Below are 15,433 nucleotides of genomic sequence, written 5' to 3'. Positions count from 1 at the left end.
TCAGTTTTGGCTGAGCTTTCCAGGTGGCTCAGTGGTAAAGAATCCGCCTGTAATGCAGGAGATGTGGGTTCAGTCCTTGTGTTGGGAAGATCCCCTGGAGAAGGAAATGGCGGCCCACTCCAGTATTCTTGCTTGGGAAATCTCATGGACAGAGGAACCTGGTGGGCTACATATAGTCCACCAGAGTTGGACATGACTTACCGACTAAACAGCAACACGTTTCTTGAAACTTTTCCATTTCTTCTAGGCTGTCCAGATTGTCATTATGTAAGTGTTCACAGTATTCTAATGATTTTATTTTATTTTTTTGTATTTCTGTGGTTGTTATTTCTCTTCTTTTACTTCTTTGTTTATTTGGATTTGCTCTCTTCTTGTTGAGCCTAACTAGAGGTTTGTTGATTTTTTCTTATCTTTTCTAAAAACCAGCTCTTGGCTTTATTGATCTTTTCTGTTGTTTTTCTTTTTAATCTTCATTTTCTTTATTTCCTCTCTAATATTTGTTGTTTTTCTTTCTGCTAACCTTGAGTTTTGTTTATTCTTCTTGTCCTAATTCTTTTAGTTGGTAGGTTAGGTTGTTTGAATTTTTCCTTGAGGAATGCCTTTATAGCTATGAACTTCTCTTGTAGAACTGCTTTTACTTCATCCCATAGGATGGAAGGTTGTGTTATCATTGTCCTTTGAGTCAAGGCATTTTCTGATTTCTTATTTGAGTCCATCATTGACCCATTGGTTTTTTAGTAGCATGTTGTTTCATCTCCATATGTTCATTTTTTCCTCTGTTTTCTTTCTGTAGTTGATTTCTAGTTTTACACTATTGTGGTCAGAAAAGATACATGAAATAATTTCTGTCCTCTTAAATTTGTTGAGGCTTGTTTTGTGACCTAGTGTATGGTGTATCCTAGAGAACGGTCTGTGCACACTTCAAAAAAATGTAATGTTTTACTTGGGTATTTTTGGATGTAGTGTCCTATAGATATCAGTTAAATCCAACTAATATGTTGTATTATTTATGGTCCCTCTTTCCTTATTAATTTTTTTGTCTGGAATGTCTGTCCATTGATAGCAGTGGGGTATTAAATTTTCCTACTATTATTATATTCCTGTCAATTTCTTCCTTTATGCCTGTTAGTATTTTTTTTTTTAATTTTATATTGGGTACATGTATCCTCTTCCAATATTGATCCCTTTATTATTAAATAATGTCCTTCTGTGTCTTTTGTTAGGACTTTTAAAATCTATTTTGTCTTATATGAGTATTACAACCTCTCCTTTCTTGTCATTTCCATTTGCATGAAGTATCTTTTTTCATCTTTTCGCTTTAAATCTCTGTGTCCCTCACACTGAAGTGGGTCTCTTTGTAGGCAACACAGTGTAATTTCTTGTTATATTTTTTATTGTTGTCGTTCAGTCTGCCAATCTATATGTCTTTTGATTAGTCCATTGACATTTGAAGTAATTATTAATAGGTATGTACTTATTAGGATTTCCCCAGTGGCTCAGCAGTAAAGAATCTGCCTGCCATGCAGGAGACTCAGGTTCAATCCCTGGCTTGGGAAGATCCCCTAAAAGAGGAAATGGCAACCCATTGCTGTATTCTTGCTGGGAAAATCCCATGGACAAAGGAGCCTGGTGGGCTATAATCTGTGGAGACACTAAGAGTCGAATGCAATGAAGCACATACACAGAGAGCTGTCAAATCCCTGTGTAGACTGTGTAAGTTCAATATTTTTGGTGTGAGGGCTGTTTCTGGTCTGTATGCCAGCCACATCTCTCCTCAGAATGTGCTGGCTGTTAACCCTTGATAAGGAGATGTGATTGGAGTTGTTGTGTCCAGAACCTGCTCTAGATGTTGAGTGGGGCCTCCTCTTTTCTTCTTGGCTGTCACAGCCTTGTCAGGGGCTGGATCTGCGCCCCCCCCCCCCCGTTGTTTGAGTAGAAGCCCTGAGTCTCAGGCTCAATATGGCACCGTTGCCCTTGCTCTGTCCCAAAGGAAGTGAGCTCTAGAAGCAAGTGAGGACCATATGGTCACAGTGTGAACCCCTGTGCAGTCATTTGTGGTTCTGCCTAGAAACAGCCCATGGTCATGTCCCTTTCTCCATGGCGTTCATCCCAGATCTATTGCTAGGCTATGGTATGTGGTATGGAGTGGGCTGGTGCTCGGGGCCAGGGTGCTGTAGCTGCAGGAATCAAGATGGTTGTGCTGCTGCTGATACTTGGGCTGCCTCTGTGACAGGCCTCTCCCAGGACCTATCTGCTTTAGATCTGGCTCCAAGCTTCAGTGTCAGATGGGCAGAACCAGAGTGCTCCATCCAGAAAAGGAACCCCTGTGTACTCCTCCCCAGGGGCTGTTTCTGTGTTTCTGTTTCATGTGTTTCTGTGGTGTCACCCAGTGTATACACCAAGAGTGTCTGCTGGGGCTGGACCTGCCCTCACGGTGTGAGTACTGACAGTGGGCTCTGAGATTCAATAAGGCCATACACAAGGCCTTCCAAGCTGTCTCCATGCAGATAGACTGAGTCCTCAACCTGGGCCCATCTGCCCAAGATTCAGCATCTAGCTGCTATGCGTACTAGCATCCCCACCCATTGTGCATTTTAATTTAGACAGGGAAGCATGGTGAGGTTGTGGCAATCAGCTCCAGGGTGTCTCTGCTCTGATTGCTAATAAACCAGCACCCATACACTCCTCAAGAGCAAAGACCTGGCCACTTTGAGACAGACTGGGACCTGGGACATGGCATCCTTTACTGTAGTCCTTGTATCTGGAAACACCCTTAGCAGCAGAATATAAAGAAACTCTGGTGGTAGTTTAGTTGCTAAGTCACGTCCAACTCTTGTGACCCCATGGACTGAAGCCTAACAGGCTCCTCTGTCCATAGCATTCTCCAGGAAAGAATATTGAAGTGGGTTGCCATTTTCTTCTCCAGGGGATGTTCCTGACCCAGGAATAGAACCCAGGTCTCCTGCATTGCAGGCAGATTCTTTACTGACTGAGCTATGAGGGAAGCCCACTTCACACATGCATAGTCAGGGCACTTATGAACAAGGCTAAAACACAACTGCCACGTCTGACATGCTGGGAGCAAAAGGAGGGTCCTGCACACAACACTACCAAGGGGTAGGCAGACCATCTAAGTCACATGCCCTGTGCAGCCCACCAATCCTCTCTCATCTTCACACCATTTAAGAAATCAGCTCTCCTCTCTTCAGGGAGTGAGCAAGGGAGCCTGTTGTTTGTTTTTGCTCCCTTTTGCTAAGCACATATCCCACATATTCAGGCCTGCCTGAATTCCTGATCTGGCCTCTTACCAATTTCTGTTGCTTAGAGAGTCCAGGAACCCACATCTGTAACACCTCCAGCCCCTCTCTCTTTCCTAGAAGACCTTGCAGCAAGCAAGGGGGGCTCCCCAGGACGAGGTCCTGCCCATGTGAACCTTTCCTTCTTTACAGTTCCCTGTCAGGTGTGTTAGGCCTGTCCTGAATGCCTTTTTTCCCCACATCCTCCTTGGTTACATGGAAACCTTCCTTGCAGCTTTGGTTGTAAAAGAGATCTCTTGCCAGTTTCCAGTCAGTTTTCTGTGAGAGTTGTTCCACATGTAGATGCATGTTTGATGCATTTGTGGGTGAGATGAGCTCCATTTCCTCCTGCTTTGCCATTTTGATCCTTGTAATATTGCATTTAGTTGTCATATTTTCTTAATCTCTTCTGACTTGTGACAGTTCCAGTCTGTCTGTATTTTCATGCCCCTTTGAAGAGCACTTGATCAGATATTTTGAAGAATGTTTTACAATGATACTGCAAAGTGTGTAAGATTTATTAACCTTGAAATAGATGTTATTTGCTCTAGTGGTTCAGGAGTTAGTGATAATCCCCTCAGGATTAGTGGTTTAGGGAAGGCCTCATAGAAAATATGGAACTTTCATTGGGATTTTCAACTTGAAGAGGAACTTCTCAGAACAGGACAGCAGCACGAAAAAGTTTGGGAAGGTGAAGAAGTGGTGAAATCCAGAGTCTGCAATTTAGTTTCTCAACCTAGGGACCCCCTAGCACCTCACTAGCCCAGGGGCTAGCAAACTTTTTCTTAAAGGACCAGAGAGCAGGTATTTGTGGCTGTGTGGGTTATATAATCTTTGTCACAACTAATCAAATGCTACCATAGTTGAAAGCAGCATGATGAATGCCTGGAGCTGTGTTCCAATAAAACTTTATTTATGGATACTAAAATTTTAATTTTATGTAACTTTTCGTGTATTATGAAATATTCTTTTCTTCTTGACTGCTTTTCAACCATTTAAAAGTGTAAAAATCATTCTCAGCTCAGTGAGCTTCTACTGTAATAGCCTACTGGCTATAATTTGCTAACCCCAGATTTAGCCCACTAACATGATAAACTAGAAGCACATTATGCAAATTAAATATAAACATGTTCAGTTGGTTGGAAAATTCTTGCTCATTGTTTAAGTCTGTGTATATCTTTGAAAAAGTCAGGAGTCAAAGTAATACCTCACCCCATGCCGTTGCATTTTTTCATAGCAGAAAGGAGCACAATCTAGTTGTTCTGTATTCTCACTAACGAATAGTGTTTCTTAGGACCTATTCAGCCAAGCTTCTCCTTAGGGGAACTTAAAATCGGACAACAGTTTTAGACTGTTTGGAATGCAGTCTTTAGGTGGTGTCAGTGTTCTTGCCTGGAGAATCCCAGGGATGGGGGAGCCTGGTGGGCTGCCGTCTATGGGGTTGCACAGAGTCAAACATGACTGAAGTGACTTAGCAGCAGCAGCAGCAGCAGTTGAGTTGCACACTCACTATTAACTGCTTTTTTTCTTTTGCAGGGATGGTTTACATGGCCGGACTCGTTTTTGCTGTTGGTGGCTTTAATGGTTCCTTGAGGGTCCGCACTGTGGATTCTTATGACCCTGTGAAAGATCAGTGGACCAGCGTTGCTAACATGCGAGACCGGAGAAGCACTCTGGGGGCTGCTGTGTTGAATGGACTGTTATATGCGGTGGGAGGCTTTGACGGGAGTACAGGCAATTTTCTTTCATCTTTTCTAAATTACTGTTAGAAATTAACATAGCAATCATATTTATGGAACAAGGCCTGGCATAGTTAGGAGTGAGTTGAGTGTTTTACTAGGTATTATAAACATAAGTTTAAAATTTTCATCCAGAATTCCTTTAAATGATGTTAAGAGTGCTGAGTATATGTTTTTCTCATGCTTCAGTATCAGTCATCTTCTCAAGTTTAAAAAGCCAGTGAGTGTCAGTCTCTTGTGTAGGTGTTCTCTAGAAAAGAAATTATTTATCTTCATCATATAATTGGATGTTAGCCCATTTTAATGCAACTGAAGTATTTCCCTAATGTATATATAAGGAACCTGAGGAGGAGATGAAGCACATTGTGCTTTGTTCATTACAGGGCTGTCCTCCGTGGAAGCATACAACATCAAGTCTAACGAGTGGTTCCACGTGGCTCCCATGAACACCAGGAGGAGCAGTGTGGGTGTCGGTGTTGTTGGAGGTGCGGGCAACTTTCTGGTGGTTAAGAGTGTTTTTTCCAGTAATCCAGACCCCAGTTTTCTAAATGGGCAAGCAAATGATTTTAAAAGGGAAACATACAGTGGTTATTATGAAATGTTAGTTGTCCTTTTTTGCCTGCCCCCTGGCCTCTGTCTGTCCTCCCTCCCTCTTTTTCTCATCTCTTTGTATAACGTATGTAAAATTATTAACTGATCTTAGTATAATCATTTGGGAAGCAAACCAGATGGCATGAATATGAACTTTTACATCTAGAGAAGGGCTGTTTAACTTTTAAGTGATGGGTTGCCACAGTTATTTGTGTATATGCTACTTTGTTCCCCCAAAGAATTAGCGCTGTAAGTATGAGTTTTTTTACTCGTTGGGCAGATTTGTGGCTTCCCACCTACCTCTCCATGGTGGGTATAATTCTCTGCACTGACTTTTTTTTTAAACCAGATGTATTGTATTTTAATTCACATACAATACATTTCACTCATTAAAGTGTACAATTTGGTGTGCATCTGTCATAACAGTTCATTTTAGAACATTTTTATTACCCCCAAAGCAACCCTATTGCCCTCAGTTATCACCCATATCCTCCCAGCCCTTGGCAAACACTACCCTACATTCCTGTCTCTGTATAAATTTTCCACTTACGGACATTTTCATATTAATGAAATTATAGAGTATATTGTCCTTTTGCAGCTGGCTTCTTTGACTTGGCATAATGTTCAGGGTTTATTCGTGCTGTAGCATTTACCAATACCTCATTTCTTTTTATTAGCAAATAATAATTTCATTGTATACTGTACTGACTCTTAATATTACTTTTTTAAAATGGCAACCCACTCCAGTATTCTTGCCTGGGAAATCCCATGGACAGAGGAGCTTGACGGGCTACAGTCCATGAGGTTGTAAGAGTCAGACACAACTGAGCACACACACACACATACAAGATAACTTTGCTCTTTAATTTGGTTTTCTAGGATATTGTTCACTTAGCAATTAGTGTTATCCAAAGATATAATAAATATACTTTCTTTTCTGTCAGATTATTGATGAAAGTGTTAAATTAATATCATGTATATTCTACAGATCTTTATAATGTGATTTGGTAACTCCACCTATCACCATTAGGCAAGATTTTAAATAGTTCATAAAAATCAGTAATACTTTAAAGGTCAACTCTGCTACCATGGAGGAAAATGCAACATTTCATGACTTAGAAAAATAGCTGTTTATGAATTTGACTTTCTTTGTGATTCCATGTTTAGGTCTGCTCTATGCTGTTGGGGGTTATGATGGAGCTTCACGTCAGTGTCTCAGCACAGTAGAATGCTACAGTGCCACGGCAAATGAGTGGACCTATATAGCGGAAATGAGCACTAGACGGAGTGGAGCAGGTGAATAGGAACCTCATTCAGCAATTGAAACACAAAAATGATGGAAAAGAATTAAACAAGTGAAATAATGACATCTCTTTTTTTTTTTTTTTTTTTTTTGGACATCTCTTTATATTATCAGAAAGTATATACTGATTCTAGTGACACTGTTAAAATGTCTTTTGCATTATACAGGTGGAGTGGTAGGTAGATGCACTTAAATTCACTTTGTAAAATTTCTCATGTGCTGTATTAAAGGCTTCTTCAGTTTCATTTAATTATTCATATTGTTTGGCATTACTTTTAGGTTTTTGTTTTTAGTGCTTATTGGAGAACTTGCTTAATAATCAACTCCCTTCATATCCATTTCTTACAGATTTAATACTCTTAATACTGATTTCCTTTTATCATGAAAGTTGTTTTCAAAGGGTTTTGTTGTAAAGGACTTCCCTCTCTGTTTTCACCTACACATTGTTTTTATTGTATTTGACAATAACAATAGTTCTTACTAAGATTCTCATTTGTAATTATTTTCATTTCTGTTTTCTAGGTTGAATGCTTTAATCTTGATTTTTAATATGAATAATTTCAGAAATTTTATTTACAAGTCATTTGAATAAACCCTAAAATGTTACAAATTTCCTGACCCTTTTACTCTACTACTATAGGTTGGTTTTTTGTGTTTTATAGGTGTTGGTGTGTTAAACAACTTATTGTATGCTGTAGGGGGTCATGATGGCCCTTTAGTACGAAAAAGTGTTGAAGTATATGATCCTGCCACCAACACATGGAGACAGGTTGCAGATATGAACATGTGCAGAAGAAATGCAGGTATCTAATTTAAGATTATGAAATTTGTATTGAATTGTATTCAGAGTTTTACTGGTATCACTGTGTATTTCCGTTGTTCTTCTACTGATCTGAGTTCCTAATAGATTTGCCCTGTAAAGGCAGAAACTCACAATGATCGTGGGCAGTAAATGCCAAGCATGATGTGGGGCACGCGGTTTAATGTCATCCTTCCATCAGAGCCTACTTTTTGGTAATGACCATAAATACTAAGTTAGAAAAAGAACTCTATGTGATAACTTGAATTCATTCTTTTGTACCACAGACATTTTTGAATGTCTGCCTGTATCATATTTTGGAGTCCAGTTTTCAGGGACTTTAGTCTAGTTAACTAAATACTTATACCAGATTAAAAAGCTGGTTGTTTATCTGAATCTGGGGAGGAAGCCTAAAGAAGGCAACCACAATTTAATACAGTTCAGGGTTTCTAGAGAATGGAAAAGCTAAAACAACAACAACAGCAATTTTAAGAAACCTGAGGTCTTCAAGACCAGGGAAGTACTATTTTAAAAAGAAAATCCGTGGAAGGGAAATAGAAATAGGAAATAGGAAAATAGATTCAGGATAGCTAAATAGTCTTTTGGGGAAATGCTCATCTTCTTAAAAATGCCATTGTCTTCATGCCAGGTCCTATAATCCAAAATAATCCTGATGATTCTCAGAATCACTGTGTACCATTGATTGATGTTGCAAGATGCACCCTCCAACACCCCTGAAATGCTCTTCCTATTTCTCTTTACTTTAAATGGGATCACCAAGGAAGATAAGTATGTGGGACTCCAAGAACTCACTCAGCAGAACAAAATATATAATTCACTTGACCTCTTGTACCTCATCCAGTCAGTTGTACTAGGTGAAGTACTAAAGCTCTCTCAGCTATGGATAGTCCAAAACTAGTAAAACCCCACAAATCTGGGCCCCAGCACATGTGAAGTTACAAAAGCATATGTGCTTGTGCTTCCTGGATTAGGAAATTTATTTGCAACAAGAGCAAGAAAGCTGAAAATAACTTTAAAAATCTATAAGTAAAAGACAAATGAATTATGGTAGTATCATACATGGAATCGGAGAAGGCAATGGCACCCCACTCCAGTACTCTTGCCTGGAAAATCCCATGGATGGAGGAGCCTGGTAGGCTGCAGTCCATGGGGTCGCGAAGAGTCGGACACGACTGAGCGACTTCACTTTCACTTTTCACTTTCATGCATTAGAGAAGGAAATGGCAACCCACTCCAGTGTTCTTGCCTGGAGAATCCCAGGGACCGGGGGAGCCTGGTGGGCTGCCGTCTATGGCGTCGCACAGAGTTGGCCACAACTGAAGCGATTTAGCAGCAGCAGCAGCAGCATACATGGAATATTGTGCAGCCGTTAAAAATAATATAAATATGTATTTATTAATTTGAGGAAATATCCAGGTATATATTGTTTGGTGTGAGTGTGTAAAAAGTAGCTTATGTAGCATGAGCTACTTTGGGGTTAAAAAAGAGTCTGAGAATATATGCATAGAAAAGAGCCAAAATTTCAGTGATCGGGATTCTAAGTGGTACAAGATTAGTGGTGGTCTTTTCTTCTTTGTACTTTTCTAGGGGTTTTGAATTTTTCCAAAAAAGAAAAAAACATAGTATTCTCATAATAAATAAATAATACTGTTCTCCCTTTAAAGAAGATAAAATAATTAGCTAGTCAGTATAATAAAATTCAGAATCATTTTTACCTTCTACAAATATATATATTTATTATTTTCTCTTTTTCCTTAAGATTTCCTTAGAAGCTGACTTTGGGAGAATTACTAAACTTCTTTGACTTTTAAATTTTCTACTGTTTTTAATAAAGTGGGAAATAAAATAGTTTCTGGCCTATAAAGGTTATTGTGAAGATTAAATGAAATAATGCATATATAGAGCAACTGCTATATAAGTAACTTGAATAGAAGCTTACAGTTGATATTAGAGAAATTCCTCGCATAAAGAAATTCTTTTCAGCTTCCCCCATCTTCTTTTCCTGCCTCTTACACAGAAGTAAGTATATCTGGATCACTTGACCAGACACGTTCAGAGCCATTTATAGTCATCCGAATTTTTAAAATAATTGTTTTCTCTCTGTTTAATTTTTTTAAAGGAGTTTGTGCAGTTAATGGTCTGTTATACGTAGTTGGAGGGGATGATGGTTCCTGTAACTTGGCATCAGTAGAATATTATAACCCAACAACTGATAAATGGACAGTTGTATCATCTTGTATGAGCACAGGGAGAAGTTATGCAGGTAATGATTGTTCAGTTTTCTTACAGTCTTCTATTATAATACAAAATCATTATGATTTTTCCATTAAGAATGGTTTTCTCATATAAGAAGAAAGTCTTTTCTCAAAGTATATCTTACTTCTTATTCTCAAAATAATTAATGTCAGATATGTATTTTCTAAAATAAGGTACTAGTATTCTTTTGTCATTGTGTAGTCATTTGTATTCAGAGAAGGCAGTGGCAAGCCACTCCAGTACTCTTGCCTAGAAAATCCCATGGATGGAGGAGCCTGGTGGGCTGCAGTCCATGGGGTCGCTAAGAGTCGGACAGGACTGAGTGACTTCACTTTCACTTTTCACTTTCACACAATGGAGAAGGAAATGGCAACCCACTCCAGTGTTCTTGCCTGGAGAATCCAGGCAGAGCCTGGTGGGCTGCTGTCTATGGAGTCGCACAAAGTCAGACACGACTGAAGCAACTTAGCAGCAGTAGCAGCAGCAGTCATTTGTATTCAAAATTACAAATATTTCCATTGTAGAAGGGAATTAACTATGTAGCAAGGCTTTAATTACTCAGATATCTAAAAGATATGGGGGCTTCCCCGATAGCTCACTGGGTAAAGAATCTGCCTGCAATGCAGGAAACAGTTTCGATCCCTGGGTTGGGAAAATCCCCCTGGAGGAGGAAATGGCAACCCACTTCAGTATTATTGTCTGAAAAATCCCATGGACAGAGGAGCCTGGCCGGCTATAGTCTAAAGGGTCTCAAAGGGTCAAGACGTGACTGAGCAACTCGTCACTCATGCTAAAAGAAATCTCCCTTTGCAGGGCTCCATGTGATGGTATTATGGTGAGGCTACAGAGTAATTTTTTTTAAGCACAGCACTGATTGAATTATAAAATAATCATTTTGGTCCATTCTCTTCATAAGAAAAATGGTAATACTCTTTTATAATATGAGTCGTTAAAACTATTGCATATGAATTTTCTGGTATCTATATTTATATTGCCTTAAATATTAGAATGTTTCAGTAACATTCTAATACTGATTTACTACTGGAGAAAAAATAAATTTATACTAATTAACCATCACTGTTATTTATGTATCATCCAAAACAACATGTAATAGAACTATATACAGTAAGCTTCCAGGATAGCATGCATCAAAATTATGTAAAATTTTTTAAAACAGCTTTAGTGAGATATAACTGATATAGAATAAATAGCTTATATTTAAAGTGTACAATTTTATTAGTTTTGACATATGTATGAAACCATCACCACAATCAAGATAATGAATATTCATCACTCTCACAAGTTTCTTTGTGTCCCTTTTAGTATTAGGTGGATCTTAGTATTTCTTGAGTAAAATTGTTTTCCCTTCATTATATAACTGTGAAGAGCAAAAGATGAGTTCTGGATTAAATAGTCTGACATAGTTTTGGTACATAATTTTTAAACAAAGATTTCATTGTCATTTAGATTAAAATGATAGTAATATTAAAGTTTCTTAGAGATTTTGAAACATCATGATCTGTTCAGTCCTTGTCACTTAAGTTATAACATAAAAATATTCAAGATATTCTCAGAGAATGCTTCCTGTGACTTCAGTTTTCTTTCTTTGTTTCTTTGTTCAGGGGTCACAGTTATTGATAAACCATTATGAGCCTAAAGGACATTTTCGGCGCATTTACACATGAGAAGCAGACTTCAACAAGTACTTCTGAAGTGACTGAGAGTCTAGCACTTCTCCACTTGTAGCTGCACGTTAAGTCTCTGCAGAGGATAAGATCATCTGCCTCTCTAGGCCTCAGATACTGAAGATTATTTTTGGTAGATGCACCGTGTAGGCTTTTTCTGCAGTGAGCAGCAGCTGACTGAATTTTAATAAGAAACTTGGATTGCAGTATTATTCTGTGGTCTTTGGACAACAGTTGCTTTCACAAAGAGTAGTTATCAACCTTGAATAACTATGGATTATTTTGTGAAGGGGGATAAAGTAATATGTGTTCTTGTAAAATTAAATTTCATCTTTATTCCTTCTTCTGAAAATCTGTATGCACAGGAACTGAAAATCTTTGAACAGGTATTAAACTCTGTGTAAGTATATAAACTAGTTGAGGGATAAAACCATTTGCTTTTATAAAATATGTTTGATTACATGAGTATAATAAATTGTATGCATATAAATGTGTGTCTATATGCTTTCCTTTAAATATGTTTGAAAAGATGTTTGAAACTTGATTATACTATTTATAATTGGCACAGTACTTTGAATTATGCCAGTACTACATTGTAAAACAGAGTTGTATTTTTTGATATTTAACAATGCTTAACACTTTAAAATGCCACTTCTGAGGAATGAACATGGTGTAACACACTTGAATACTTGTGTGATGCCAAACTTTTTAAAATAAAATATAAATTATGCTTATTTATTATTTTCTTTGGTTTAATATTGGTCATGTTTTGGTGTGAATTTCAAATTTTTTTTCTTAACACTTTGGCATGAACATTATTGCAGGTTTTTGATGAATATAATGAATGTATGGAATTCAACTGAATTTGCATGCTCTTAAGAATTTTTTCTGTGTGTATAAATTTAGCTGCTATTAACAGAGGAGAGAACTTTCTGTGAGTAGCCATATGCATTGATCAGATAATTTTTCTGAGATCTTCAATTAATCTCACCTTCAAAATGACCAAAATATGTCTTTATTGAATTAACTTTGAATAAAAGTTTGTATATTATTTGTTTCACATTGTCCTTGATTTTTATCTAGTTCGTTATTAAGAAAGTTGCCTGTTCACTTCTTGTATTCTTTTATAAAATTTGCATTTTCTACTTCATAAATCAGTATTTAAAATTTGTTGTCAAAGAAACCTACAAGGCAAGTCAGTTAAGTCACTGAACTAAAGACACTGAAAACTGTTCTCCAATAAAAAACTACCTTAATTATCAAGGAGAACATCTCCCAAGGATTGGTAAAACTTAAAGTTTTCATAGTGTTCTCTCCCTAATATGGGCAGGACACAAAACAAAAGTAAAAGAAATAGCACTGAATCAAAAGGAAGCCAAAGAAAAAATATCTACTCTGACACAACTGAGAAATAAATTGTGGTTTTGATACCAAATAGAAGGAATTGAGGAAATGGACATAGGGAAGTTGGGTGGATACCTGAGGTGCTGAACACAGGAGGAGGAGATGGGATGGGGTGATGGGATATGGTGGCTGTTCCTCAGGGATTTAGAAGGTAGTAGACCTGAGCTCTTGCCAGAACAGTCAATAAGAGGAGAGAATTATACCTGTGATGAAAGTTCTGTTTAGTTAATAGAGTCGCATTTAAACATAGAACCACCTTTATTTTATTACCAATTTAGTTGAATTTTCCATTGTAAGTGGAATTATAAATAATTAGGAAAAACAAAAGCCTGTGCTCACCTTATGAAAATAAATTTCTGCATTAGTGTTGCTCCATGCACATCCATAGTCAACAAACATGTTGAGGATCTAATGAACTTGGAGCACTGTTAAGTACTTCAGACAGTGGCACCAAAAAAAGAGTCGTCATCTCTCCTGATCACTTCCAAACACTAATATTCCATGAATTAGTCAATTAACGATTTATCGAAAAATTTTTAAAGCTTTTCTTAAAATACAATCTACTAGGGTGACAAAGTTCTAAATACTTGGCATGTCAGATACCTCTTTATCTTTTCTCTCCTTAAAGATTTAATAAGCTCTACAGCTATACCATAAAACAGTTTGCCAAGGTTTAGTAACTAGATTCCTAACTCTTGATTTCAAAGGATTTGAATTTATTGCCCTCCCCTCCATGCCAGTCTTTATCTCTCCAGTTTGAAACATCTTGTTTTGTTCTCTTCAAGCTTATACAAGTGTTCCTGGCTTGTTTGATTATTGTCCAGAAAACAGGTCAGAAGTCTTATCCTGCCAGGAGAACCACCAGATATGAGCAGAGTTCAAGGCTAGTTCCATGAAAATACATTTTAAAGCAACTCTGCTCCTTGCTCCACTTGACTCTGCACCTTCGTAACTAAAAGCAGTGATGATTTGGGTTTAGATAAATGATGTGTATATTTTCACTTCCCTTCCCATGAACTCTGGTATATGATTCCAGGTTTTTATTACCATCCCTAAAGATAGCCTGAGGGCCCATGTATTTATAATCTCAGCTGTAGATGAGTTAGCATAGTACATAGTAATATAATGTATTAGCCTGCCTGTTGTTTCAGTTTGTTGAACAGATTCCCTCCTACTGGTTTATATGGCTGACTGTCGGATTTCGGAGAGAAGGCTAGATGGTACTGTAGAATCACACTTTGAATCAAGTTTCTGGCATTCTAATTCTGGCTTCACAATTCTAAAGGGAAAAAAAGCAGTGTAAGTGTTGCAGGGCTCATGGGCATAGGAATCAGATGGCTCTGAGTTTGCATCCCCTTCTTTCAGTTACTGGCTCTTCTGGTGGCTCAAATGGTAAAGAAACTGCCTGCAATGCAGGAGACCTGGGTTCAATCCCTGGGTGGGGAAGATCCCCTGGAGAAGGGAAAGGCAACCCACTTCAGTGTTCTTACCTGGAAAATTCCATGGACAAAGGAGCCTGGCAGGCTACAGTCTGTGGGGTCACAAAAGAGTCCCAACAACTGAGCAATTAACTTTTCTGTCAGTTGCTAATTGTAACTTCAAACACATTTCTTAACCTCTGACCCTTATTTTGTGTTCTCTAAAATGGCAACATAAGTATCTGTATCTTAGTTTTTTTTAATGTTGAGTTTCAGACCAGCTTCTTCACTGTCCTCTTTCACCCTCAAGAGGCTCTGTAGTTCCTCTTCACTTTCTGCCATTAGAGTGGTATCATCTGCATATCTGAGGTTGTTGATATTTCTTCCAGCAGTCTTGATTCCAGACTGTGATTCATCCAGCCTGGCATTTGGCATGATGGACTCTGCATATAAGTTAAATAAGCAGGGTGATAATATATAGCCATGTTATACTCCTTTCCCAGTTTTGAACCAGTCTGTTCCATGTCCGGTTCTAACTATTGCCTCTTAATCCGCATACAGGTTTCTCAGGAGACAGGTAAGGTGGACTGGTACTCCTATCTCTTTCAAGAATTTTCCACAGTTTGTTGTGATCCACACAGTCAAAAGTTTTAGTGTAGACGGTGAAACAGATGTTTTTCTGGAATTCCCTTGCTTTCTCTGTGATCCAAAGAAGTGGACACAACTGAATAATAACAACAACAACAAAAAAAAACAATGAAAGTGTATCACTTACAAGGTTATTGTGGAGTTTGAAAGAAATGATGGATAGTAGTGTACTTGAAATACCAAAGACCCTCCATGTTGTTGTTCAGTAGTTAAATTGTATCTGACTCTTTTGAGACCCCCTGGACTGCAGCACACCAGGCTTGTCTCTATCAG

General features: G+C 38.1%; 1 protein-coding gene across 6 annotated transcripts in view; it reads left to right on the top strand.

Annotated features, from left to right (window-relative positions):
• The window catches only part of KLHL2 (kelch like family member 2), a 164,368-nt gene extending 151,627 nt beyond the window's left edge, over positions 1 to 12,741 (top strand). For all 6 annotated transcript variants that reach the window (XM_006073200.3, XM_025268233.2, XM_025268236.2 and 3 more), the window contains 6 exons: positions 4,833 to 5,030; positions 5,419 to 5,520; positions 6,794 to 6,922; positions 7,592 to 7,732; positions 9,869 to 10,012; positions 11,628 to 12,741. In XM_006073200.3, coding sequence (XP_006073262.1) covers positions 4,833 to 5,030; positions 5,419 to 5,520; positions 6,794 to 6,922; positions 7,592 to 7,732; positions 9,869 to 10,012; positions 11,628 to 11,656 — 743 coding nt within the window. In that variant the 3' untranslated portion in view covers positions 11,657 to 12,741. The remainder of the gene's footprint in view (positions 1 to 4,832; positions 5,031 to 5,418; positions 5,521 to 6,793; positions 6,923 to 7,591; positions 7,733 to 9,868; positions 10,013 to 11,627) is intronic.
• Positions 12,742 to 15,433: the final 2,692 nt, after the last annotated feature.

The sequence above is a fragment of the Bubalus bubalis genome, chromosome 17 (assembly GCF_019923935.1).
Source record: "Bubalus bubalis isolate 160015118507 breed Murrah chromosome 17, NDDB_SH_1, whole genome shotgun sequence".
Taxonomy (NCBI): domain Eukaryota; kingdom Metazoa; phylum Chordata; class Mammalia; order Artiodactyla; family Bovidae; genus Bubalus; species Bubalus bubalis.
Note: the sequence above shows the minus strand (reverse complement) of the source record. Positions and strands in the feature narration are given on the sequence as shown.